Below are 25,994 nucleotides of genomic sequence, written 5' to 3'. Positions count from 1 at the left end.
CACACCCCAAAATAAAGGCATGCTGGCCCATGCCCTGAGCGACTGAGGAAGGAGACAGCCTGAGGCTGGCCTCAACTATATAGACCAACGGGGGAAAAAGGCACACACAGCCAATACGGACGAGTCACATTTATTGTTCTGAGGTCACGTGTGAGGTCATCCACTCATCTCCTACCAGCTGGGAAGGCAGGGGTGAGGTGGAGCAGGGATTAACTCCCACCCAAAAATCCAAGGAGGGTGAGCTCCTTTATCCATCTCTGGAGGCCGCTGGGGCCTCAGCAATATGGATGGCTTGGCTAGCCTGGGCCAGAAGCGGGGCTTAGAGCACCACGGGGTTCCTGCTACCTGGAGAACAGCCAGGAACCCTGGGTAGGCAGGCCTTGGTCCATAGACTGCAGGATCAGTAGACAGGTTTCAGGCCTTGAAGTTCTAGGATGGAAGACAGAATTAGAAAGACAGAATTAGAAAGCCCAGGACATGGGCTGGTGCAAAAGCAAGCACCAGCACTGGAAACCTAAATTATTTCTGGAAGATATGGCTCAGCTGGCAGACTGTGTGCCTAGCACAGAAAGCCCTGGGTCAGTCGTCAGTACCTCGTACACTGGGCGTGGTGGGTGGCACAGTGGGCAGGACTGACAAATGCTCAAGGCCAGTATGGACTACACAATATACTGTCTTTTTTGTTTTCGAGACAGGGTTTCTCTGTTTCTTTGGAGCCTGTCCTGGAACTCTACAGAGTGAGTTCTAGGAAAGCTAAGCAAGAATACACAGAGAAATGAAACCCTATCTTGAGAAACTATGAATGAATGAATGAGAGAGAGAGAAAGAGAGAGAGAGATAGTCAGGAGCACAGGTTAAGAAAGTAGCAACACCCACACTAGAGCAGACAGAGATCCAGCCTCCTTACCAGGCTACAGCTCATCATGGTCTCCCTCAGTGGGTGCTTCTGGTGGTGGTTCTGGGCAGGCTGCTGGTGTCGTCAGCTCCATGAGGTACTCACAGCGACTGGGCTCCGTGGTACTGGTCACCACAGTCTCTTTGCCACACAGCAGGCGCACCTGGGGACAGGGACAGAGCAGGAGCGATGCTGGGCTGGGCTGGGCTGGTCCAGGCCCAGGTCCCCACAGCCCCAGGTCAGACACTCACTGTGGTTGAGCGGTTGGGGCCCTGCCAGCAGCCGGTGCCCTGCTCATACTTCATGGCACTGAACTTGTCATGATCGGGGCCAGCCCACGAGCCCCATGTGCTATGGGAGAGAGCAGAGGTGCTGAGTGCCTGGCCAGTGGGTGGTTGGGGGCAGGGTTAAGGGTAACAAACCTCAACCCACTCACCCAAGGTTGGTCGGAGAGCCCCCATGTTTGGGTTTCTGGGAGACCAGTTTGAAGGGGCAAAGCCGGTAGATGTACCTAAGGGCGGGGAGAGGAGCTGCTGAGTGACATGCTTGACAGGTTTGGGGACCCTTCCCAGTCTCCTCGGTATCCAGGACAGGTGGCTCACTGGCACTTCAATGCCCACTGACCCCTGGACCCTGCCTGTGTTCCCTTCTAGAGACAGGGTTCACACAGCCCAGGCTGACCTCAAACATGCTCAAGTAACTGAGACTGGCCTTGAACTTACGATCCTCCTTACACCCACTTCGAGCATGTGCCACTATGCCCAGTTTCATGAGGTGCTGGAGATGGAGCCCAGACTCAACTTGAGGTCCTCCTGCCTCAGTCCCCCAGTGATGAGATCTCAGATAGGTACTACAACTCTTGTTCGCCCAGTGCCCTCCTCCCCTGTATCTTGCCCCTCCCCACCCCTCCCCCGACCAGTGCCAGGATGTACTCATTGGTTGTGAGCTCATAGCATTGGCTGTAGAGGTACGCAAACTCTCCATGGGGACCGAAGTCAAAGGAGATCTCTTGTTCCAAACTCCTGGAAAAGCAGATCCGATGGTGAAGGGGGGCAAGGACACGAGAGCCCCACACAGAAGGGTCCAGGGAAAGGGGGTGTAAGGATATGAGAGTCCCACACAGAAGAGTCCAGGGGAAGGGGGTGTAAGGATATGAGAACCCCACAAGAAGGGTCCGGGGGAAGGGGGTACAAGGACACAAGATCCCCACACAGAAGGGTCCAGGGGAAGGGGGTGTAAGGATATGAGAGCCCCACACAGAAGGGTTCGGGCAAAGTGAGGACACGAGAGCCCACACAGAAGGCCCAGCTGTATGTATGGTGGATAGACACAGGTTGTGCTTGGAGCCCTGCAAGAACCAGGCTCACACCTCCTCCAAGGAGCCGGCAGTAGACGGTCACCGGGCAGGAGGCGGCCTTGGGGCTCACCTGATGGACTCCTCCATCTCTTTCAAGGACCGTTCGGCTTCCTCAAACTTATTCCGGGCCTCTTGTGCAGCTGAGGGATGGGAGATGAGAGTGGGCCCCAGTTCCATGAAAAACCCAGAATGGGCCCCACAGAGAATGTGAAGGATAGGCCGACCAGCGCAGAGTGAACCTCCTGTCGCTGGCTCTCTAGAGTACAGGCCAGGGCTCCTGGGAGCCTGCAGGTTCCCGCCCTGTTGTGCACGTTTTACAAACAAGTGCGGCCCATGAGGAGGGAGGACTCGGGATAGAAACAGTAACTCCCCAGCAACTCGGGCACTGCAGGGCCAGGGGTCCCTTCCCAGCAGGTCCCCACTCACCATCGATGACAGCCTGTGCCTCCTCATCATAGGGTGGCATCTTTTCCTCCTCAGTGGGGCTGGCAGGCTGTGGGGGTTGTAGAGGGGCTGGGGCCTCCTGGGGAGGGGGCAGGGTCCAGTTAGCAGGCAGCCCCAGCCACCCATCTGCCCACCATTCTCCCAACACAAACCTTGGGTTTCTCCCCCTGCACCTCCTCCTCCTCCTCCTCCTCCTCTTCCTCTTCTGGCTCCTCCTCCTCCTCTTCTGTAGGTGGCAACACTGGTAGCTGCTCCTCTTTGGGCTCAATCACATCCGGAGCAGAAGGGGCAGGAACATCAGTGGGCAGCACCTGGCTCCCGGGATTGTAGAGGCCAATGCTGAGACCTCAAGGCTGGAGAACACTAGTTCCCAAGTCTGGGAGGGTTGGCCTCCATGGAGGACCGGGGACCAGCACAGGAGATGATATTTTTGTGAGGGGTTGGGGATAGGACCACTTCCCTTCCTTTTCCCACAAACCTCAGAGTGGTACTTGTCCCTGACGGCAGCCCAGACACGGTCATAGAAGGAGGTAGAGTCAATCTCTGTGTCCCCACTGAGAAGGGCCTGTGTGCATTGGGGTAGGGTCAGGGTTAGGGCCCCCAGAGGCCCACACACCCTGCCACTTACAACTAGGGACCAGGCCATAGCAGATGGGTCAGGTACTATATGACCAGGAGGGACAACCCAGGCCTGAAGGAGGTCCCAGGGGTTGGGAAGTAAGGGGACATCAAGACAAGACACAGGTATACAGAGGCACAGTGCCAAAGTGTGCTACACTCTAAGCAAAGGTTCAGAATGGGCAGGGAAGGACCTGGTTTGCAGCAGAAATGGTAGAGGGGCAGAGACAGGGATGGCAGGCAGAGAGAAAGACAGACTCCTACTTTGAGCAACAAGCAGAAGGTAAGTGGGATGGACAAGCCTGGGGACAGGTGCCATGCTGCCCTGGTACCAGTCTAGGGTTCTACCAGGCAGCCACAAGGAGCTCTCCCCAGAGAAGGCCTACCTTGACCCTCTCACCCTGAATTCACTCTAGGCCAAGGATAGGCTTGGGGTACCTGGGCCTCCTCTTCCGATAGCACTGCATCCCCATCTGTGTCCAGCTCCGGGTGAGTCTGTAGCTCTGCCACCGAGACCCTGAGTACAGAAAAGGGGGAGGCTTCTGTGGGATCTCTACACGTGTGAGGGCTAGGATGGGAGGGGCAGGGCCCAGCCACTTCCCACCCTCCCCTATAAGAGACCTAACTCTAAAGAGAGCCAAGGCAGGGTGGGTCCTAGACAACACCTACACCCTAGCCCTTCCATCTGCTTCTGCCCCACATGCCCAATGGTAGTGACAGCTCTCATCTGCCACTGCAAGGCTCCAGAGGCTGAGACAGGAGGACTATAAACCTGAGACCAGACTGGCTACCTGACGCGTCTAAGGCCAGGCTAGTCAGACTTGGGTGAAGAACTCTCAGTGGGCAGTTACACTTACACCCCATCTTCGTTGTCATCCAGTTCCTGGAAGGCACTGGCTGCCAGCTCCTGTTCCCGCCGGACCTTGGCAGTAGCTTGCTGCTCTGTAGAGGGGGGCATTCTGTCATGCTGTACCATAAGTGGCCAAATCCCATCACCCCCAAAACCTGCACAGAGTCCCACCGTGAGAGCAGTCTTACACTGAGCACTGGGGACACGACCCTGGATTTAACAAAGGTCTGTGTCCTCTGGAGGGAGGACGAATTTGGGAACAAGCTGAGTAAGTGAAGGGCCACCAAGATGGTTCAGCAGGTACAGAAGCTTGTCACCAAGCCTGACAAACTGAGTTCAGTCCTGAGCCCCACAAGATGGAAGGTGGGTACTGACTTCTACATGTGCACCATGGCACACACATACAAACAGATGTAAAATGGGGAACGGCTGAGGAGGTGGGGAAAAGGCAAGTGGAGGCCTGGGCCGGGAAAGATGGGACAGTGGAGGGAGGAAGCAAGACTGAGTCAGCAGATGTGTCCAAACCCCTGCCAGGGACAGACACTGCAAGAGCTCTAAGCAGCTGGCAGAGTAGCAATGTTTTCCTTCACACCTGGCTGGGCTGGAATTCTTAATCTATTTCCTAAGGGCTAGAACAATAGTCTCCAAGGCCCGGCTCCTTCTTTATAATTCAGTCATTTATTAGAGACACGATCTCACTTATGTAGGCCAAGTTTGTCTGGTATTTATAGTCCTCCTGCCTCAACCTCCCAGAGCTGGGATGACAGTTGTTGTGGCTGATGGAACAAGTATAACCAAATCTAAGATCAAGGTTGGGGCTCTACAGAAGAGTCTCCGGTGACCTCAGGAGGACGGCATCTCCTCAGAGGTGGTCAGGTCATGTCAGAAAACACATGCATGTATCTAAGTTCATACTCTGTGTAGGCTGAAGGCTTAGCACAGCAGTGCACAGCATTAGGGCCCCTGGTGAGGGGCCGGGCAAGGGTGGGCCAAGCATGATCAAGGCGCTACATCAGCCTCTACTACCACAAGGGAGCCACACATTGCTGAGAGGTCAAAGGTCTTCAATTTGGGCTTGAGATTCCTGGAGGGAAGGTTCTAGGCACCAGACAAAATGCAAACAGAAATTTGTAGAGAAGGATCTTACATCCAAGGTTACAAATTATTCTTACAGCTTTCCTAACTAATGGCCAATACAAAGTTAACTAGGCACACAAAGAAATAAGCAATCATGGTAAGAAACAAATGAAATCACCGAGTGCAGAACATGGTGAGACACACATTTCAAATCCAGCACTTGCGAGGCAGAGCAGGTGGACCCTTAGGAGTTCAAGGCCAGTCTAGTCTACACACAGTTCCAGACCATGTCTCAAAACATACCAACAAAGAAAAGCAAGCAAACAAATCAAAACATAAATAACCCAGGCATAGTAGTATATCCCTGTAATCCTGGCATCTAACATATAGAAACGGGAAGATTAGGGTTTCTAGGTCTTCCTCGTCTACATAAAAAAACTACGGCAGTCTGAGCCACATGAGACCCTGCCTCAAAAGGAAAGATGAGATGAGTGTAGCTCAGAGGTAGCTCTTGGCCAGCAGGAATTAGACCTCCCAGCCCTGGTTCCTCTCTGGTCAGAGCTGCAGTGCTGACCCACAGCATACCTTCCCACAGCTTCCGGTGCTGCTCTTTGGCCTCCTTCTCTGGCTTCTCTGCTTCTTCCTTTGCTAACCGCAGCATCTCTACCTGGTCTTCTAGAGACTTCTTTCCAGCCTGCAGTTCAAGCAGCTTACCCTGGAAAGAGAGGAGAAGGTGAGAGGCCAGCTCTGCTTAGGCCTGGTCCTCTCTTTGTCAAGTGCCTCTGTTCCCCAAGATCATTCCGAAATGCCTGCATCACAGTGTATCCCTACTTTACTCTGGTTCCCTTGATGTTCTGTGTGCCATCAGCCCCTCCCTCAGTCCCACCTGTCACATGTCCATCATCTAAACTTTACCCCTGCCTTTTTCTTTGAGGAGGGAGACATGTGGCAGTCAGATGACAACTCAGAGGAAATCAGTTTTCTCCTGTCCTGGGAAACAAACTCAGGTCATTAGGCTTGGTGGCCAAGGGTTTTTACCCTCTGAGCCATCTCAACCCCCACACCCTGCCATCCTGAAACTCAAGAATAAGATTCAGACCCCTCCACCTGGAACACTTTCCATGGCTGGTATGAATTACCTACAGATCTCCAATAATATGGCCCTTCCTCCAGGAAATCCTCTTCATTTCCTGCCCCTAAGATAGGTGACCACGCAGAAAGCTCTGGATGCCCTGAGGTCCCTGAACGCCTCTACCCAGGAGCAAGAAGAGAACTTTCTAACGACCTTGATCTAACATTCCCAAGGCAGGTGCAGGTCTGGTTCTAACCTGCATAGCACCAGGTACACCTTGGGCATCTATTTATGTTCTGAGAAGCAACAGGGGTGGGAGTGCAGAACAAGGGTGGAACACTTGCAGAGAATCCCCCAGTGAGGGGCTGGGGTGTGGCTCAGTGATGGAGCCCCTGCCTAGAGTCCCCCAGTGAGGGTCTGGGGCTTGGCTCAGGGGTAGAGCCCCTGCCTAGAATCCGCTAGTGAGGGGCTGGGGTGTGGCTCAGTGATGGAGCCCCTGCATAGAATCCCCCAGTGAGGGGCTGGGGTGTAGCTCAGCAGTGGCAGAACTCCATTAGACAGCCTGGGGTTGTGGCTCACTACTAGAGCACCTGCCTAGCTTATAAGGCCCTGGGTTCCAGCCTCATGTGTGCATGGTGCTGCACACCTTTAAAACTCTGTGAGTTTGAGGCCGGCCTTGTCTACAAAGGAAATTCCAGGCAGGTCAGGGCTATATAGTGAGGCCATTTCAACAAATAAATCAATTCAAAGACAACAAAAAGGGCCCCAGGCAAGCTCTGGTGTAGAGGTACAGAGAGGGCTCCCACAAAGTGATGGCTTCCCTAGATCCCCTGAATTTGAAAGGGCAATCACTGTCCACTGAAGGAAGCAGGGCCTTCCAGCCTCCTCAATTCAGAGAGATTCTCCAGTCACGAGGGTAGGAGAGAAGAGCCTGGGATCTTTTGTGGACAGGAACAGTCTGGAGTCCTGTCTCGGTGCACTGGAAGCACCTCCCAGGCAGCGCTGCTGCTGAGCCGTGGTGAGTCAAGCCAGTGGTGGGCAAGGGAGGGAGACACACAAGCCCAAGAATCCTCGAGTGCCTACCGTACTCATTCAATCAAACAGTTTCTACTGACATTTAACTGAGGGATTTCCCCAGAACTAAGGTGTCACGAACCACCAGCCTGTTATAGTCAGTGAGGCAGGGGTACAAAGAGATGTTCTTCCTATCTCCAGGAGTTAACACTTCTGGCTCGTAATCTGATAGCCTCTTATCTGGGAAGTGCTCAGTCAACCACTCATAAAGGAAGACACAGGCTCATCACAGCCCAGAGTCAAGTGTATACCCACGTGCATTTACCCGCCCATCACTCAAGGACCCCAGGCCCAGGTCCTACAAATGCATCTCTCTGGGTCCCTCACCTGTTTCTCTTCCCGGGCTGTCTTCCACTCCTCAATGAGCATCTGCTTGAGGCGGAAGCCCTCTCGGGTGACCTCAGCCAACTGCTGCAGGGACTCCTTTTCCTTACGACCCTTCTCTCTGGAGTAGAAACACAAGTTCCACTAAAGACACTCAAGACCCAGCAGAATTGCCTTTTCCAGAAGGGCCTGAGTCACCTGCAAGCTCCACCCCCAACCCCACGAACAATGCTAAGAAAGGTAAGGCACAGAAAGAGCCTTCTTCAACCTGCCCCTCCAAGTTCTTTTTGACCAGAGGCCTCAGTTCTGTCCTTAAGAAGCTGGACAGTGTGCATAGTCTGCCCATCCTTGGGATTACAGACAGAGCAGAAGTAGTGGGGAATGAATGGGCTTGGAAGCTAGCCCTCAAACTGACAAAGAGGCTCAAGCCAGTAATGGTGATGCACACCTTTAATCCCAGCACTTGGGAAGCAGAGGCCAGCCTGGTCTACAGAGTGAGTTCCAGGACAGCCAGAGCTACAAAGAGAAACCTTGTTTCAAAAGAGAGAGAGAGAGAGAGAGAGAGAGAGAGGGGGGGGGAGGGGAAAGAAATTAAAAACAAACAAACAAGTGGGGGTGGGAAAAAATAAACCAAATATTGAGAATATTGACCCAATCAGAGCCCAAGTAGTTGTCAACCAGACACAAATCAAGTCGTTTCTCTTCCTGCACTGATTTTCTCCCTTTTTCCCTAGGTTTTTTGAAACAGGTCTCTAGAAGCCCATGCTTCAGACTCACTGTATAATCAAAAGACTCTTGAGCTCCTAATCCTCCTACCTCTACCTCCCAAGTGCTGTGATTATAGGCCTACGCGCCTGTCGTAGCACCAACTCCCATCCCTTTAAACAAGTAAACAATCTCAACTGCTTCACAGCTGGAGGGAATTCTGGTAATTAGAGTTCCCAAGGGGCATGACCAGTGGACTCACAAAAGGACAAAAGGAGCCAAGATGGTGTAGGCTTGAAAGTGCAGCATTAGGTTAAGGGAGGAGGTGCTTGAGGCCAGGCTGATGGGGCACATTGAGGGAAGGCTATCTCTAACAAAGAAAGGAGGGGCTGGACAGACTTCACTAGCTGCTCTTCTAGAGGCCCTCAATTCGACTGGTAACTGCAGCTCCTGGGGAGATCAGACACCCTCTTCTGACCTCTGCAGCCGACTTGCATGTGGGTGGCATATACTCTACCTGCCTCCCCCCAAAAAAAGATAAAAATAAACCTCCTTTCAAGTGCTGGGACTGGAGGTCTGTGCCACCACACCCAGCAAATAAAAATTAATCTTAATAAGTAAAGTAAGAAAAAAAAAAGACAATGAACCAGCCAGACTTCCAAGTAGAATGTGGCAAGAGCCAGGGAACCCAGGGTGCCACACCGCTACCCACCCACCTGCAGGTGTTCTCGCAGACACGGCCACTGTTGTACTCATCTGTCCCATCGCAGCAATCTGAGGCAGAGGTGAGAGCAAAGATCAGAGAGGGCAGGGTCTCCTCCAGCTGGCCCCTGCCTCCTTCCCCAGATCCCCAGAGTACCCTCACTTACCACACACCCCATCGTTAACCCGGCTGGAGGGGATGTACAAGGGCTTATACCCCGTGTTGGTGCAGTGGAAACTGCCATTGGGGCAAGCGGCTGTGCCTGCAGAGAAAGAGAGTTTGCTGAATGTGTTCCAAGCCAGACACGTCTCATCTATTCATAGAAAGCATGAGAAAAACAGGTGGAAGTTGGCTGAATCCCAGCAGCTGGGAGATAAAAAAGCAGGGTCGGTAGTTCAAGGTCATTCTCAGCTACCAACGCGTTCGAGGCCAGCGTGGGTTATATAAGAGTGTCTGCAAAACAAAATATACCAAGGACCAAGGGAAGAAACTATCTTCAGAGGCCTGCAACAGAACCTTCCAGTCTTCCGCAGCTTCTCCTAAGGCAACCCACCCCCAACTCCTCCTTAGCCTTCACCAGTACAATGCCATTCAGCCTTACTCCCCCTCCCACCTCTGAGAGGTGTCTGTGTTGGCTTTTCCTGGCCAGAGACCTTACCTCCTCCTGGAAGCTAGTCCTGGGTCCCACAATGCCATCTGCTGACTTGGTCATAAACCTGAACATATATTCTTTTACTTGGGAATGAAACCAGAGACCGAAACCTACAAATTCTATCAATGAGCTAACCCAAGCCAACAGGGATCTCACTCCTGTCCTTCCTTCTGTTCACTGAGCGGAGAGCAACGGGAAGATGGGACCCTAATCCTTACGGGGCATCTGCTCTCGGCAGGCTTATTGAACGGGCAATGAGGACATGCAGCAAAAGCTCACCGGGTTCATCTGAGCCATCCTTGCAGTCGCAGTAATCATCGTTCACCTGATCAAATGGGATGGTGGCTGTGCCGTCCAAACACGTGAAAGGCTTAGATTCGTCATAGAAGTGATGATCTGGGGAGGAGAACAAGAGGCTCAGCCCAGATCTTCTTAAATAAATGAATAAATACCACCTCTGTCCTATCCATTCACCAGTGGAAATGTTATGGGAAACTGAGGCAAAGGGAGGAAAATGCCCCTCCCGACCACCAGGCTATACACAAAGAGGACTCACTGCTGAGGGAAACACCCCGGGGTCTCTTAACCTCCACCGCCCAGCAGAGGGGTAACAGAAGCAGTAGCAGCAACATCCCGTCCGGGCCGAGACCGGAAGTGTGTTCTGCGGCAGGAAGCAGGCTGCAGGAAGATGTGCTATGTCCTCTCACTGTAGGAAAGGATGAAGCATCAGGTCATTGAGAGGGGTGCTTATCCAAAACTGGACTCACCACTGCTTCCCAGAAAGGAGGGCTCAACTGGCTGCCGAGCTGGAGGTGCAGGGCTAGGGGGTCTCCTCAATCCAAGCCAGTGGAAGTCTCAAAGGGAACTCAAAATCCTAGTTCTCTATAACGGGGTGAAGTGGGCAGCTCCCGCCAATGGACCCAAAGGATTTACAATCCCTCCACACCACCCTCCCTAATGCAACCTATAAGAAATTAGGGTGCCTTCCTCCCATTGCTACTTCATCACCTACACGAGGCCGAGACAAAGGTCAAGAGCCACCGCACCAGTCTGGCTGAGCAGCCACGGTTCCTGCAGCCGAAAGAAAACGGAACGCTCTAGGATGCGTCACTTCCGTTTTGCCCGCCACGCTTGGGTAAAGGCAACTCGAGGACGCCATGTTGGGAGTGGCAAGGGTGCGGGTGCCGCAGCTGAGGCGGCCATCTTGAGTGGGAACATGAAGACGGCCTTCGAGAGAACGGATCGGAAGTCTAGCGCTTAATGGCGGCGCAATGTGCCTCCATCTTGGGAGTGGCGCGTCTCTGGCCACGGGGTGGGGGGGGGGGGGGGAGGAGAAGGGGGCACGTGACCGCTGAAGCGACCAGCCCCTTCGTCGAACGATCGCGCCGCTCTTTTGCTGAGCCTCCTTGTGGGACCGCCCCTCCGAGCCGCGCCAGCCAGTGAGAGCCGTGGAGTGTAACGCGGGTCGTTTCCTTGGGAACACGGGCGGGGGGAGGAAGTTACTTAGCAACCGGGAGATGCTTAGAGGCCGCCAGCCAAGCAGTTAGCAAAAGTTCATTCCCAGAGCTCAGGGAACCTGGACTGAAGACGCCAACTTGTAGTTAGTTACTCTCCTACTTTAGAGGCTTCCTGACCTCAAGCCAACCTCAAGCCAATCACCATGACATCTCCTCTGTGCTGGGCAGCCGGGACCAATACTGTGACTATCCAGGAGCAAGTTCCAGCTCCGTCTTCCAAAGTCAAGGGCAGTAAGGGTCAGGGCCACCGAGGCAAGGCTTTGGGCCGGGCACAGGCCTGGCCTGCACAGCGTCTCAAGTCGGGAACTTCCCACCAGTTGATGAAGTCTTCCATGCAAGCACAGATGCTTGAGTTACAAAGGAAAATCCAGCTGTTAGGTAAGATGGCTGCAGAGGACCCAGAAGGATCAGGAATCAACAGTACTCACCCAGTCTTCTGAGTAGGCACCCTGTGCCAGGCTTCACCAGTGGGAATCTACGTGACTAACGTGGAGATGCAAACATTCACATTGCCCGTACTTCTCGTTGCCTTTCCTTCACGTTTCACTGTAATCTTACCTCTTCTAAAGTGTTTGGGGGAGGGGGGGCACAGATTCTGGAGTTTGTTTTTCTTGATTTATTTATTATGTTGTTTGAGTGTCTGTGGACCGAGTGAAATACTCTCAAAAACCAGGATCCGGCAGTGGATCCCTCGGAGCTGTAGTTACAGGTGTTACAGACTGATTACTGTGGGTGTAAAGACTGACCTCCAAGCCCTCTGCAGGAGCAGCAAGGCTCTTAACCACTGAGCCATTTCTCCTGCCCAATTTTATTAAATTATTTATTTATTTATTGGTTTTTGTTTTTTTAAAACAGGGTTTCTCTATGTAGCCTTGACTGTCCAGGGACTTGCTCTGTAGAGCAGGCTAGCCTCGAACTCAGAGATCTGCCTACCTCTGCCTTTCAACTGTTAGAATTAAAGATGTGTGCCACTATGCCCAGCTTCTCCAGCCCAATTTGTATTTATTTATTAAATTACTATCTTTTTTAAGATTTATTTATTTATTATGTATACATATACAGTATTCTTGGTATTTTGTCTGCAGGCCAGAAGAGGGCAGCAGACCCCATTACAGATGGTTGTGAGCCACCATGTGGTTGCTGGGAATTGAACTCAGGACCTCTGGAAGAGCAGGCAGTGCTCTTAACCACTGAGCCATCTCTCCAGCCCCCATTAAATTACTATTTTTGAGACTTGGTCTCATGTGGCTCAGGCTGGCTTGAACTCTAAGGAGACCTAACTTCACCTCTTTGGTTACAGGCGTATGCCACGATGCCTGGATTATGAGGGACCGAGGCTGGGACCCAGGGCTTCATGCATGCTACTCAAGCACTTTACTGAGTTACATCTCCAGCCCCAGGAGAATTTGTTTCTCTTGAGTTTGAACCCTAGCTCTGCATAGTAGTCGTTAGCTCTTGGGGAACTAGGAATAATATAATCGTATTTCAGTTTTTCCATCTATAAAATGGGCATAACCCTACAGTATAGTGCTCAAAATTCATAAAATGCTCAAAATAGTGCGCATTGCTATGGTTAATAAGTGAAAACTAGTGGCTTCCGTGGAGGGAGATAGTGCTGCTCTTCCTGACCACTGAGCAAAGTCTGCAGACTTTTTGGACTGTTGAATTGCTGAGTGGGGGAGGCTACTACTTGGGTTTATTAAGCAGAGGCCAGGAGGAGGGTCTTACAAGTTATAAGGCCTAATTACAGCCCCACAGCAAAGAACTATCAAGACCAGATATTGATTATGCCAGCATTTGGAAAACCCTTGTATGCCGTTACTCTTATTATTAAAGTGTAATCTTAAACCAAGCTGTGGTGTTACACACTTTTAAGGCAGACAGATCTCTGTGAATTCAAGGCCAGCCTGGTCTACAAAGTGAGATCTAGGACAGCCGGCAAGAGCTACAACAGAGAAACTTGTCTTGAACTCACCACCCCCACCCCCACCACCAAAATAAGAGGTAATCTTGCAGGCTGGGTGTGGTGGCTCACGACTTTAATCCCAAAACAGAGACAGGCAGATTGCTGAATTTAGCTCCAGGCGAACGTGGTGTGTGTGTGTGTGTGTGTGTGTGTGTGTGTGTGTGTGTGTGTGTTGAGAAGTAGGAGGATTAGGAGTGCAAGATCATCCATGGGTATGCATGCAACAAATCCAAAGCTAGCCTGGGCTGGGGCTCTAACCTAGCCCTGCTTGTGCTGGGCAAGCACTGGAGCATTTACCTGAGCCTCACTGAACTTAATATTCTTTTAGTTAAAAAAAAAAGTAAAGTACACCAGGCACGGTTGTACACGCCTGTAATTGTAAAGTACACCAGTACACCAGGCATGGTTGCACACGCCTGTAATTGCAGTACTTGAGAGGCTGAGGCTAGACAATTGCCATGAGTTTGAGGATAGTATAGTATAGTCTATCTATTGAGGTAAAAGCCAACTTGGGCCACAGGGTAAGATCCTGGAGGAGGGGAGAGGAGGGAGGAGAGAGACAGACACAGGAAAGAAGGGAGGAGGGTGGGGGGGGAGAGAGGGAGAGAAGAGATTAGGAAGAGGGAGAGAGAGGGGGAGGGAGAGAGGAGAGGAGGGGGAGAGAAGGGGAGAGAGGAGAGGAGGGAGAGAAGAGGAGAGGAAGAAAGAAAGAGAAGGAGGGAGAGAGGAGAGGAGGGAAAGAGGGAGGGAGAGGAGGAGAGGAAGGGAGAGAGGAGAGGAGGAGGGAGAGAGAGGAGAGGAGGGGGAGAAAGAGGGTGGGAGAGGGGGAGAGAGAGAGGGAGGGAGGAAGAGCAAGAGGGAGGGAGAGAGAGGAGAGGAGGGGGGAGAGTAAGGGAGAGAAAAAGGAGAGGAGGGAGGAGAGAGGGAGAGAAAAAGGAGAGGAGGGAGGAGAGAGAGGGAGAGAAAGGAAGAGAGAGAAGAAAGAACAAGGAATGTAGGTCAGCAAGATGTCCAGCAGATAAGGATGCTTGCTGCAAAGTCTGATGGCCTGAGTTAGTTCCCTGGAACTTTGACTTTCTGATCCTTCTCCTCTACTTTCCATTCTAAGAGAGTAAAAGAATGCACCAGCACACTAGAAATTGATGGGCAGGGGGGCTGGAGAGATGGCTCAGAGGTTAAGAGCATTGTCTGCTCTTCCAAAGGTCCTGAGTTCAATTCCCAGCAACCACATGGTGGCTCACAACCATCTGTAATGGGGTCTGGTGCCCTCTTCTGTCCTGCAGGCATACACACAGACAGAATATTGTATATATAATAAATATTTAAAAAAAATTATGGGCAGGAGAGAAAAAATGTTTTTTTTTTGTTTGTTTGGTTGGTTTGGTTAGTTTTTTTTTTTTTTATAGACTTGGCTGGCCTTGAATTCAGAAATCTGTCTGCCAAAGACTTTTGAGTGTTGAGATTAAAGCAGAATACCATACCCATTTCTTTTTTTTGAAATATTTATTTATTTATTATATATACAATGTTCTGTCTGTGTGTATGCCTGCAGGCCAGGAGAGGGCACCAGACCTCATTACAGATGGTTGTGAGCCACCATGTGGTTGCTGGGAATTGAACTCAGGACCTTTGGAAGAGCAGGCAATACTCTTAACCGCTGAGCCATCTCTCCAGCCCCATACCTGTTTCTTTATTCATTTTTTTGCTTCTTGAGATCTTGAGATCAGACCCAGGGTCCCATGAAGGCTAGGCATGCGCTATAGCCATAGCCATATGGGTTTTGCTTTTTTAAAAAATTAATTTAAAATTTTTTATGCATATGAGCATTTTACCTAAATGTTTGTCTGTGTATCATGTGTGTGCCTGGTGCCTTTGGAGACCCCCAGAACTGAAGTTACAGACTGTTGTAAGCCGCCTTGTAGATGCTGGGGATCAGACCTCTGGCAGAGCAGTCCTCTGAACCACTGAGTCATCTCTCCAGGCTCTGATTTTTGCTTTTTGTTTGGTTGAGTTGTTTTTTTGTTTGAGACAGGGTTTCTCTGTGTAACAGCTCTGGCTGTCCTGGAACTCAATTTGTAGACCAGGTTGGCCTTGAACTCACTGAGATCTGCCTGCCTCTGCCTCCCGAGTACATCACCACACCTGTTCAGCTCACATGGCTTTGACTGACATGGACTACTCATACATGTTGATGGGATACAAAGTGGTGTTTTAGGTATTGTATCATGACTAGATTGTGGCAGTTGGCATCATCAGGTTTGCTGATGTTATTGTGAAGGCCTATGATCCTTTGTATAGCTATTTGGCAACACATGAGATATTTTATAATGTACTTATTCCACTGTGCCTTAGGGCATTAGAATTCATCCCCTGCACCCGGCAAAATGTCCTCTCTCTACCATCGGGCACCATAATACTGCTAACTGGGCTTAATGGTGCATACCAGAGACTGAGGCAGGAGGATCCAGGCTAGCCTGAGATACGTACTGAGACCCTATGTAAAGAGATCAAACAAAAAACAATTCGCAAAAGGTTTTGAGTGCCAGGAATGATGGAACACATCTATCATCTCAACACTTGGGGCCTGGAGACCGGAAGATCAGGAGTTCAAAACCACCTTTGACTATATAGTGAGTTCCATACCAGCCGGGCTATAAGAGACTTTCTCTGAAAAAAACAAGACCAAAGTAGTGATGGTGGACAGATGACTGAGAAGTTAAAAGTGCTTGCTTCAAGATCTTGAAGACCAGAGTTTCCAATTATTACCCACGTAATAAACTGGGTGTTCTGTAAATGTCTCAATGGCAGCTCCTAGTTGGGTAGAATGGAGCCTCACTGCCAGCCTAGCAGAGAGAGACTCCAGCCTCAGCATTCACAGACTTTATCTCCAAAAGCAATGAGAAGGGGACTAGAGCGATGTCTCAGCAGTCAGGTCTGCACACTGTTCTTCCAGAACCCAGGTTCAGTTCCCACAGCTCCCTACTGCCTCTAACTTCACCAGCTCCAGGGGACTCCAGTCAGCTTCTGGCCTTGGCAGGAATGCACACATGCACACATATGCAAACACACACACTTAAAATAGTTCATGGTTTTATTTTTAATGATGTTTATGTGCTTGGGGGGGGGAGCGCCCAAGGAGGCCAGAAGAGGAATTCTGACCCCCTGGATCTAGAGTATAGGCGATTTTGAACCACCATGTGGGTGTCAGAACTGAATGAACTTGGGTTCTCTGCAAGAAGAGTAATGAAGCCACTAAAATCAAATCTTTTACAAGAAGAAAGAATGAGACGAGTGTGATACAGAGAACAGCCATGTCTTTCTGGCCGCTCAGGGCACCGACGCATGAGCCTCTCCACATGCCTGTGTGGGTGTACTCACACAACACACGACACACGCACTTCCTCCTCCTCATGTTCTTTTTAAGCGAGAGCTCTGGGGCTGCAGCTCAGGTGGTGGACTACTTGCCTGGCATGCTCTAACACCAGTTCCGCGTAGACTGAGCATGGCATGACTGTACATCTGCCATCCCGGGGAGATGGATGGAAGAGGAGTAAGAGCTCAAGGCCAGCCTTGGCTATCTGATGAGTTTGTGGCAAGCCTGGACTACAAGGAACCCTATCTAAAAACAAAAACAAAACAAACAAAACAAAACAACCCACCACCACCAAATAGGTCTTTTCTCTGGGAATGACAGTGACCCCTGTCTTCCCCAGAGGGTGACCGGAAGGCCTTTTATGAGAGCTCCCAATGGAACATGAAGAAGAACCAAGATACTATCAGCCAGCTTCAAGAGGAGACCAAGGCTCTCCGCATGCAGCTAAAAGACCTGCTTCAGGTGAGGGTGCACAGGTGAGTGGAGGGTTTTGGGGGCTAACAAGTGAACTGAGGAAGTGACTGGTCTCCTCTCCTTGGCAGGGAGATTCCAAAGTGGTCCAGGCAATCATTCAGGAATGGAAGTCAGAGAAGCCTTACCTGAAGAACAGGACTTGTGAGGTTAGCTCCTCCCCCAAACCTCTTCACTTTCTCCGCACCAACTTCTTGTCCTATTTTTGTATATGCAGTCTCGGGTCTCAGCATGGGTATGGAGGCCAGACAGCCACTTTTGGAAGTTGGTTCCCTCCTGCCATGTGAGTTTTGGAGAGGGATCTCAGACCATCAGGCATGGCAGCAAGCACTTTCACCCACTGAGCCATCGTGCTGGTCTGTCGTTATACATACTGACCTTGTGTTTGATCCAGTGTTACTGTGGGTGGCATTTTTGTGATTAAGCAAAGTGAGCCCTTCCAAGAAGGTATGTCTTAGTGGAAGACTGACAGGTGTTGAGTGTGTGTGGGGGGTGCCTCTATTTCAAGCACAGGGAAGCTCAAACAGGAGTTGAAGGCTAGCCTGGGCTATATAGTAAGACCTGAAACCTTGGGTTGTGGGAGTCAGTATCAATCTGGAGAGATGGCTCCTTAGTTAACAGAACATATCGTTCTTGTCGAGGACCCAGATTGGATTCCAAGTACTCACTTGAGGCTGCTCACGACTGGCTGTGACTCCAGCACCTAATCTAATGTCTCTGGCCTCTTAGGGCCCTGCACAACACATGTACACACCCAAACTCATCCACATAATTAAATATGAATATATCTTTAAAAAAAAAAAGAGGAAGTGGGGCGATGGGAGCACAGACCTTTAATCCCAGTTTTTGGGAGGCAGAGACAGGCAGATTTTTGTGAGTTCAAGGCCAGCCTGGTCTACAAAGCCAAGTTCCAGGACAGCCAGGACTTTTGCACAGGGAAATCCTGTCTTGGAAAGAAAGAAAGAAAGAAAGAAAGAAAGAAAGAGAAGGGTAGAGAAGCTGAGCGCTGAGACCAAGGGCTAAAACTGGGAGAATGAAAAGGCTGTAAAAGAGGTAAACTCCCAGGGCACTGCTTGTTTCTCCAGTTCTGACCAGCTCTTGTATCAGGAGTTTGATGGGGCCTCTGTCTGCCTCCCTCCTGAGGAGCCCAGACTTTCACCTGAATGGCCTTCCTGCAGCTGTTCCCTCTCCAGGTGGCCAGACAGGACTTCCCAGCCCCTCACCTGAATGGCCTTTCTGCAGCTGCTCCCTCTCCAGGTGGCAGACAGGACTTCCCAGCCCCTCACCTGAATGGCCTTTCTGCAGCTGCTCCCTCTCCAGGTGGCAGACAGGACTTCCCAGCCCCTCACCTGGATGGCCTTCCTGCAGCTGTTCCCTCTCCAGGTGGCAGACAGGACTTCCCAGCCCCTCACCTGGATGGCCTTCCTGCAGCTGCTCCCTCTCCAGGTGGCAGACAGGACTTCCCAGTCCCTCACCTGGATGGCCTTCCTGCAGCTGCTCCCTCTCCAGGTGGCAGACAGGACTTCCCAGCCCCTCACCTGGATGGCCTTCCTGCAGCTGCTCCCTCTCCAGGTGGCAGACAGGACTTCCCAGCCCCTCACCTGGATGGCCTTCCTGCAGCTGCTCCCTCTCCAGGTGGCAGACAGGACTTCCCAGTCCCTCACCTGGATGGCCTTCCTGCAGCTGCTGCCCTCTCCAGGAGGCCAGACAGGACTTCCAGTGATGTCTTCTTGGACATGGGCACAGCAGCTAAGTTTGCTGATATCGAGGCCACCACAGTGGTGTAGCCAGAGCAGAGCCTGGCATTGGAATGGTGTTTGGCAACTTGATTATTGGTGATGCCAGGAACCCACCTCTCATGGAGTAGATCTCCTGTGCCATTTTGGGCTTTGCCCCTGTCTGAGGCCACAGGGCTCTTCTCTTTAGCTATCACCTTCCTCATCCTCTTCCCATGTGAGGCTTTGTGGGGTCACCCAGCTGACTACATGCCAGTCCAGTGCTGTGCTGCACGTGCTCAGCTTTCCAGTTTGGGGGGTGGGGAGAAAAGAATCCTTAAATCTTTACAAATCTAGGCTGGAGGCTGAAGCAATGGTTCAGTGGTTTAGAGCACAGAGCACCTGGGTGCCACTCCCACCTGTCTGCATGCTCACAACTGTCTGTAATTCCAGTTTCAGGGGGTCCAATGCTGCCTTCTGGCCTCCTGGGGCATCAGACACAAATGGTGCACAGATATACATGCAGACAACACACTATTACACTTAGAAATGAAATGAAAATAAAAACGTAAAACCGTGACGGGAGATAAAATAGGAACCTGGGGAGATGACTCAGTCAGCAATAAGCTTGCTGTGTAAGCCTAATTCCTATCTCCGGAGCCCATGGAAAATCTGAGTGTGGGCTGGAAAGATGGCCCAACAGAGAAAAGTGCTTACTGCCAAGCCTGGGGACCTGAGTTTGTCTCTGAGCCCAAATGGTAGAAGGGAAGAACCAACTCCCTCCCACAAGTTGTCCTCCGACCTCCACATGAGGTCCAGGTGTGGTTGCATGCACCTGTCATCCCAGCACTAGGGAAATGAAGAGGAGGCTGCACAGAGCTCTCAACAACAACGAGTCTAGTGACCCAGCCAGCTTCAGGTTCAGTGGGAGACCTTGTCTCAAATCAAAGCTGGAAAACAGTAGAGAAAGATACCAGACATTGACCTCTGACCTCTGTGTACATAGCTGTGCTCTCTCTCTCTCTCTCTCTCTCTCTCTCTCTCTCTCACACACACACACACACACACACACACATACACGAAGGAGCTGAAAGTGTAGCTCAACAGGTGGAATGCTTCCCTAGCACACATGAAGTCCAAGCCCCAGTTGATTTCCAGAGCCTCATTAGATGGAGTACAATGGTACAGCAATATGATCGCAACACTCAGGAGGTGCAGGCAGAAAGGTCAGAAGTTCAAGTTTATCTCCAGCTGGATACAGAATTTGAAGCCAGCCTAGACTACATAAGACCACGTCTTTAAAAAAAAAATGTAAAAGAGAGCTGAGACTATAGGTCAGAGATATAGCCGCTGTCCAGCTGTGCAAGGCTTGAATTCCCCTGCACACACACACACACACACACACACACACACAGAAAAAAAGTGCTGGATGCCAAAGGTCTGGAAGTCAACTAGGAGACCAGAGGGACAAGGACTTCTGGGAGAGCCAGGACTCAAGTCCTTGGGAAGGGCAAGCTGAGGTTCTGCTCTCTGCCCTCCCCAGGAGGCCCTGGAGCACCTGGAGCACCAGCTGAGGGATAAGACGAACCAGCTGAATGCTTTGCGACACCAGGTGACGCTGCGACAGAAGCGTCTGGAGGAGCTGAGGATGCAGCACAGCCTGCACCAGCTGGAGACGACGGAGGTGCAAGACAACAACACAGAGGCTGCCAAGGTGGGGCTTGCCGAGGGCTACAGGGGCTTTGGGGGAGGCTTGAGTGGCGACGGAAGGGACCCAGCCTAGCCTGCTGTCCCTCTAGACCATGCGCAACCTGGAGAACCGGCTGGAGAAGGCCCGGATGAAGGCAGAGGAAGCAGAGCACATTACCAATGTATACCTGCAGCTCAAGTCTTACCTCCAGGTAGGGATCTCTGGAGAGAGCAATAGGTGAGGAGGGCAGGCCTGGCCAGGGACAGCAGTGTCAAGCTTTCCCTCTCTCCATGTGCCAGGAGGAGAGTCTCAACCTGGAGAACCGGCTGGACTCCATGGAAGCTGAGGTGGTGAAGACCAAGCATGAGGTAGTGGAGCTGAAAGTGGTGAATCAAGAGGCTCTAAATGCCCGGGACCTCGCCAAGGTACTAATCGACCACCCCAGGGTGGAGTGGGGAGGGGTTCTGTCACAGCTGCCAACGTTATAGGACGGTATAGAGCACAGTATCCACATCCAGGTGCGATGACATGCACCTTTAATACTCGTGCGCAGAGGCAGAGGCAGGCGGATCTCTGTGAGTTCCAGGCCAGCCTGGTCTACATAGAGTTCCAGGACAGCCAGGGCTGCAAAGTTAAAAACAAAAACAAAAATAAAAAACCATCAACCACTCCACCAAAGTCTAACTTGGAGAACAATGAGTTTATTTTTTTTTATTTATTTTTTTGGTTTTTTGAGACAGGGTTTCTCTGTGGTTTTGGAGCCTGTCCTGGAACTAGCTCTTGTAGACCAGGCTGGTCTCGAACTCACACAGATCCACCTGACTCTGCCTCCCAAGTGCTGGGGAATCAATGAGTTTATTGGGCTTCCTTGCAGAGCATGGCTGAGGAGTTTTGACGTGAAAGTCACATCTCTAGAGTTCTGTTCCTAGAATCTTGCTTCTTTTTTTTTTTTAAGTATTTATTTATTATGTATACAACATTCCTTCCATGTATGCTTGCATGCCAGAAGAGGGCACCAGATCTCATTATAGATGCTGTGAGCCACCATGTGGTTGCTGGGAATTGAACTCAGGACCTCTGGAAGAGCAGTCAGTGCTCTTAACCACTGAGCCATCTCTCCAGCCCCCAGTGAATCTTGTTTTTTGAGCCTTGTAAGTTTCAGCGACTTCCTGAGTCTTGAACCGCCTTCTCCCTCTAAGAGGGAGTGTTCAATTCAGAGAAAATAGCAATGGAGCACCAAAGGCTCAGGGAATTCTAGTCAGAATTCAGTTGTCTTTAAGTCTTTCCCAGCAGTTGTACTGCTGCGGCATTGCCTGGGGATGCTCCCTGTCTATCCTGGATAGATACCAGGTGCCCCTGCCTGCCCTAGAGCCAGCTGCAGTACCTGGAGGAGACTGCCATCCGGGACCGCAAGAAGCGCGAATACTTCATAACGGACTGCAAGAAGCGGGCGGAAGAGAAGAAACTTCTAACAGAGCGCATGGAGCGCAAGGTGTGCACTCCTAAGGGTGCAGGACTTGGCCAGCTCAGACCAGACAGCCTCAGCCTTGCCTTGCCCCCACATTCTGACCGAGCCCTCCCTACTCCTCTCATTGTCCTGACCTCGCCCCCCACAAATCTCACCTCATCCTCCTTTCCTGGGAGAGGCCGCAGCCTGCAGCCCTGCCCTGACTGTCTGAACCTCCGCTGCGGCCTGCAGCCCTACCCTGACTGTCTGAACCTCCGCTGCGGCCTGCAGCCCTACCCTGACTGTCTGAACCTCCGCTGCGGCCTGCAGCACCACCTTGACTGTCTGAACCTCTCCTCATCCTACCCCATTTAATTTAGCCGCTTTTGTTCCAAATCCGACTGGGGCTCTCGCCCACCCCTTTCCGGAGGCCACTCCTTCTATGACCCTGCTTCCTTACTCTGGTTCTGAGGTCACCTCTCTGAGTCTTGCAGGGATAACCATATCTAGACTGTTCCTCACAATCTAAGCCGGATCCTCTCCTGACCTCTGTCCCAAGCCCTGTTTGGAATTGATTTTGATGGTAGCCTTGACTGTCCCCCACCCTCAAGCAGACGCACCGAGAGCATGTCCTGCTGCAGTCAGAAGATACCATCCAGGACCACCAGCGGCACAAGGAGGAGGAGCTGAAGCAGCGCTGGGGCATGTACCAGATGGAAGTGATGTTCGGCAAGGTTAAGGATGCCACTGGAGTGGCTGAATCGCACGTGAGTGCCCCAGGCTGCGTGTGAGCCAGGAAGGGCTCCCAGGATGGCGGAGCTGTCCACATCAGCCCTTAATTTCTTCCATTCTTCCACTGTGCTAACTTGTTTGGTATGTCAGTTTTGGGAGCTTTATTTTTCAGGTCCTGTTTCTCAGATCATCACTGTGTGGAATGATCTAGAATACAGTGGATTGCCCAGTATTGCCCCTAACCTCGGAATCCCAGCCCTGCTCTGTGTCTCCCTCCAGCGCCTGATCCTGCTTTAGAATACTGACCCCCACACACCCAGTCAGTTTCTCCAGTTTGGGTTCTCTGTACCCAGCTACCCCTGGAAAGTGGTTAATCCCCAGGCAATCAGCCGTGAATTCATTCAGCAGTCCGAGAACCCCTTCAGAAACGGGTCCCAAGCTGGTGAGATGGCTTGGCGGGTAAAGAAGATGGCTCTCGAGCCCGACAACTCGAGTTCCTGGGCCCGGTGTGGTGGGAAGTGAGAGCAGACTCCTCCAAGTTGCTTTCTGAAATCCACACGTGTGCCACGGCACACACACAGCCGGGAGGCCTGATCACACCCTAGAGGTACACACAGCGTCTTTGTGCTGTTTAGCGAGATACCCACCCAGAACTTGCTGGCACAGGGATTTTTGAAAGGTGTTCACTCTGCTGCCTCCCGCATGCTGATTTTAGCTGACTCAAACATAGGCAGGAAAGGGCGTGGGGGAAAGTATAGCCTTGAAAGAACCGGCAGACCCACACAATCCTCCGTACACACGGCTGTGTGACACTGTTGGAGTCAGAGCGCCCTCGAGCCTCCCTTGGCCCAGGCTCTGACCAGGAATGGGTGGTCCTCAGGCGGTGGTGCGAAGGTTCCTGGCCCAGGACGAGACCTTCACGCAGTTAGAGACTCTCAAGAAGGACAACGAGCAGACGTTGGTGAGGCTGAAGGAGGAGAAGCAGCGGCTCCAGAGAGAGCTGGAGAACCTCAAGTACTCCGGGGATGCCACACTGGTGAGGTGAGGCCTCAGTGGCTGAGGGAGGCCTGGGGGACGCTGGAGTCAGCCGCCTGCTAGCTGCTGAACCTCCTGGCTCCCTGCAGTCAGCAGAGGCACCGCGACTCGATGCAGGAGACACTCAAGAAGGAGGAGCAGCGACGCAACGTCATCCAGGAGCAACTGGATCGCACCTTGCGAACTCTCCAGTTGGCCAAGGACTGCCTGGAGCACTTGGCCAGCAAACTGAACCACGTGATAGTGGTAGGCCCCCCCCCTCCCTGGTAAAGATCTACCCCTAGTGATGCTCCGCCCCTTGGTGGGGGCACCCAAGGAGATCCGCTCCAGTGGACACTGTCCCTGGGAGGCCCCACTGCAGAAAGCTCCACCCCATCCCTGGCAAGCCCTGCCCTCATCCTCCCAGAACATCAGAATGAGTTGAAGTGCCACACAAGCCACAGGATTCCAGCCCTGTCTCCTGCCTAGAGAGCGTGACTTCGTTTAAGGAAGAAAGTTTCACACCGCGCATCACTGTCCGGGTTCCACATTCCTGGGGAAGTCCTCATTTGCTCAGGCTAAAGCTGACGCTAGTTCTTTAGAAAGCCTCCCTCACTCATGTATTAATCTCAAAGAGACCTCCCATCCTTTGTATAGATCAAGTCCTAAGGCGAGGCTTTAATTTTAGGACCTGCCTGTGGATGGACTCTTTGCAAAGCTCTCCCCTCCCTGGGAAAAGCCCCACTCATGGGTGAAGCCTGTCCCTTCGCAGGGACCTCGCATCTCTCAGCTAACTTAGCCTATCCCTCCTGCAGGATAATAGCCTTTTGGCAGGAAAGTTAGACCCGGACACAGAGGATTATGTGTCCAATCTGCTGGTTGTTGTCGAGGAAAAGTTGCTGAAACTACAGGGGCAAGTAGAGAGTCATGACATACCAGAGATGCTGCGACACATCACAGAACGAGAGGTGCAGCCACAGGGTCGAGGCTGGGGGCGGGCTGGAGAACCGAGGGCACGCTGAGATGGGAACAGCAGATGGGGTGAGGTGTGAGCTTCTTATCCAAAGAAGAGAAGCCGGGACTGGTTGGATCAGATGGCAGGACTGGAGAACCTGGGATGACTCTAGACAGGTCTACAGGCAGGGTCCAGAGCCCAGGCCTGAGTGACAGTTGTCAGCCTGCTGGGGAAGAGTATGCAGGAGAGTGGACAGTGGTCTCTCCTAGAATCCGGGCACTATCTGGAAGTATGGTGGGAGGAGGAACAGCTTCGCTTCAGTCCCACACCTCTCTCCTGCCTCCTGCAGTTCCTGGCCACGTTAGAAGGAAAACTGCCCCTCTACAACACCCGCATCCTTCTGCCCGTTGCCAGTGTCAAGGACAAGTTCTTTGGTCAGTGTGCGCCAAAGGGAGATGGGTGGGAGGGGCACGAGGTGGCCTTGTGTCAAGGCCAAAGAGGAGGTGCATGGTGTGGTGAAGTCTGGGAAAGGGGAAAGAAACGCCCTCTTCCCCTCCCACCCACCACGCTTACCTGCAGACGAAGAGGAGAGTGAGGAGGACGACCTTGATGTGGCGACCCGCGCTGCCTTCAAGCTTCATTCCCAGAAGTTAATCGAAGCCCGCAGTAAGAAGCGCAGTAGGTCGCGCAGGTCCTAGACTGGCAGTCACATCCCTTCGGATGCCTCCTGGCCTCTAGGGAGCCCTCCGACCCTCTGGAGCTACCTACCGGTGTGGCCTCGAGGCTCCTTCAAGGGCTGAAGGAGGCTTGACGTGGAAGCACCTCAGGCCGGCAGCGCCCGGAGGAGGAAAAAGGTTGAGAGCCAGAAGTTCCCACAGTAAATCTCTTGAGGCGGGTTAGAGTCCGCCTCAGAATCGCGCAATAAAGGTCACAGATTAACCCCTTGGGTATTCACCTCTTCTTGGCCCTGCACCGCCCCTCATAGGCTGACCCCACAAAATGCAGGGCCACAGACACTTCGCAGCTTCCAGCCTGAGACAATAGGGTTCCCATCACCTGTGATACAAATTCAGTGTGCCCTTATTCCCCTCCAGACATAGGAGCACTCCTACACCTGGGGCTGATCAACCACAACTGACCACAAAGAACTTCCCACCCGGGGACACAGATCTGTCGTCGTCCCCCGTACACTCATATCTGGGATCAGGGAAGACTTATGGTCAGGGTGACAGCTTGACACACCTTTGGGGGAGGTCCCGGACTTCTGTGTTGGTTTAAGTGCCAGGGTCCGGTTGGGGACCTCTGGAGTCGTACGACCGCCTTGCCCAGCCCCGCCCCGCGAC

At 52.1% G+C, this 25,994-nt stretch overlaps 2 protein-coding genes across 7 annotated transcripts; one reads left to right on the top strand and one right to left on the bottom strand.

Annotated features, from left to right (window-relative positions):
* Nucleotides 1-114: 114 nt before the first annotated feature.
* On the bottom strand, nt 115-10,929 carry Prkcsh (protein kinase C substrate 80K-H). 3 transcript variants are annotated; one of them, XM_041657409.1, is made up of 18 exons: nt 10,784-10,929; nt 10,328-10,477; nt 10,051-10,167; nt 9,286-9,381; nt 9,133-9,190; nt 7,715-7,832; nt 5,827-5,956; nt 4,172-4,256; nt 3,753-3,831; nt 3,175-3,261; nt 2,849-3,007; nt 2,679-2,775; nt 2,323-2,392; nt 1,828-1,917; nt 1,332-1,406; nt 1,147-1,246; nt 908-1,058; nt 115-429 (listed from the first exon to the last, which is right to left on the bottom strand). In XM_041657409.1, exons 2-17 carry the CDS (start codon nt 10,401-10,403, stop codon nt 912-914), a joined length of 1,584 nt encoding a protein of 527 aa, XP_041513343.1. In that variant the 5' UTR covers nt 10,404-10,477; nt 10,784-10,929; the 3' UTR covers nt 115-429; nt 908-911. The 3 variants fall into 3 exon arrangements, with proteins under 3 accessions (XP_041513343.1, XP_041513345.1, XP_041513344.1); XM_041657411.1 differs by having other exon boundaries at nt 2,870-3,007; XM_041657410.1 differs by having other exon boundaries at nt 10,780-10,862.
* On the top strand, nt 10,634-25,951 carry Odad3 (outer dynein arm docking complex subunit 3). 4 transcript variants are annotated; one of them, XM_041657407.1, is made up of 13 exons: nt 10,634-10,800; nt 16,968-17,089; nt 17,170-17,247; nt 20,360-20,527; nt 20,613-20,714; nt 20,803-20,928; nt 21,873-21,995; nt 22,565-22,717; nt 23,563-23,723; nt 23,807-23,963; nt 24,512-24,664; nt 25,001-25,085; nt 25,231-25,951. In XM_041657407.1, the coding sequence occupies exons 1-13, from the start codon at nt 10,686-10,688 to the stop codon at nt 25,347-25,349; spliced, it is 1,662 nt and encodes a 553-aa protein (XP_041513341.1). In that variant the 5' UTR covers nt 10,634-10,685; the 3' UTR covers nt 25,350-25,951. The 4 variants fall into 4 exon arrangements, with proteins under 4 accessions (XP_041513341.1, XP_041513340.1, XP_041513339.1 ...); XM_041657406.1 differs by lacking the exon at nt 10,634-10,800 and adding an exon at nt 11,317-11,666; XM_041657405.1 differs by lacking the exon at nt 10,634-10,800 and adding an exon at nt 11,317-11,666 and having other exon boundaries at nt 20,357-20,527.
* The last annotated feature ends 43 nt before the right edge of the window (nt 25,952-25,994 follow it).

Source organism: Microtus oregoni, unplaced genomic scaffold (assembly GCF_018167655.1).
Source record: "Microtus oregoni isolate MIOR12 unplaced genomic scaffold, Mior012 000008F_ref0000371, whole genome shotgun sequence".
Lineage (NCBI taxonomy): Eukaryota > Metazoa > Chordata > Mammalia > Rodentia > Cricetidae > Microtus > Microtus oregoni.
This window is presented reverse-complemented; position numbering and strand designations above follow the sequence as displayed.

Coding starts and splice junctions, on each gene's coding strand:
- Prkcsh (XM_041657409.1), bottom strand. CDS start 10,403: ATGTTGCTGCTACTGCTTCTGTTACCCCTCTGCTGGGCGGTGGAGGTT. Junction 10,168..10,327: donor CCGGGGTGTTTCCCTCAGCA/GTGAGTCCTCTT, acceptor TCTCCTCCCCAG/ATCATCACTTCTATGACGAA. Junction 3,262..3,752: donor TATCGGAAGAGGAGGCCCAG/GTACCCCAAGCC, acceptor CAATGCACACAG/GCCCTTCTCAGTGGGGACAC.
- Odad3 (XM_041657404.1), top strand. CDS start 11,432: ATGACATCTCCTCTGTGCTGGGCAGCCGGGACCAATACTGTGACTATC. Junction 17,090..17,169: donor AGCTAAAAGACCTGCTTCAG/GTGAGGGTGCAC, acceptor TCTCCTTGGCAG/GGAGATTCCAAAGTGGTCCA. Junction 17,248..20,356: donor TGAAGAACAGGACTTGTGAG/GTTAGCTCCTCC, acceptor TGCCCTCCCCAG/GAGGCCCTGGAGCACCTGGA.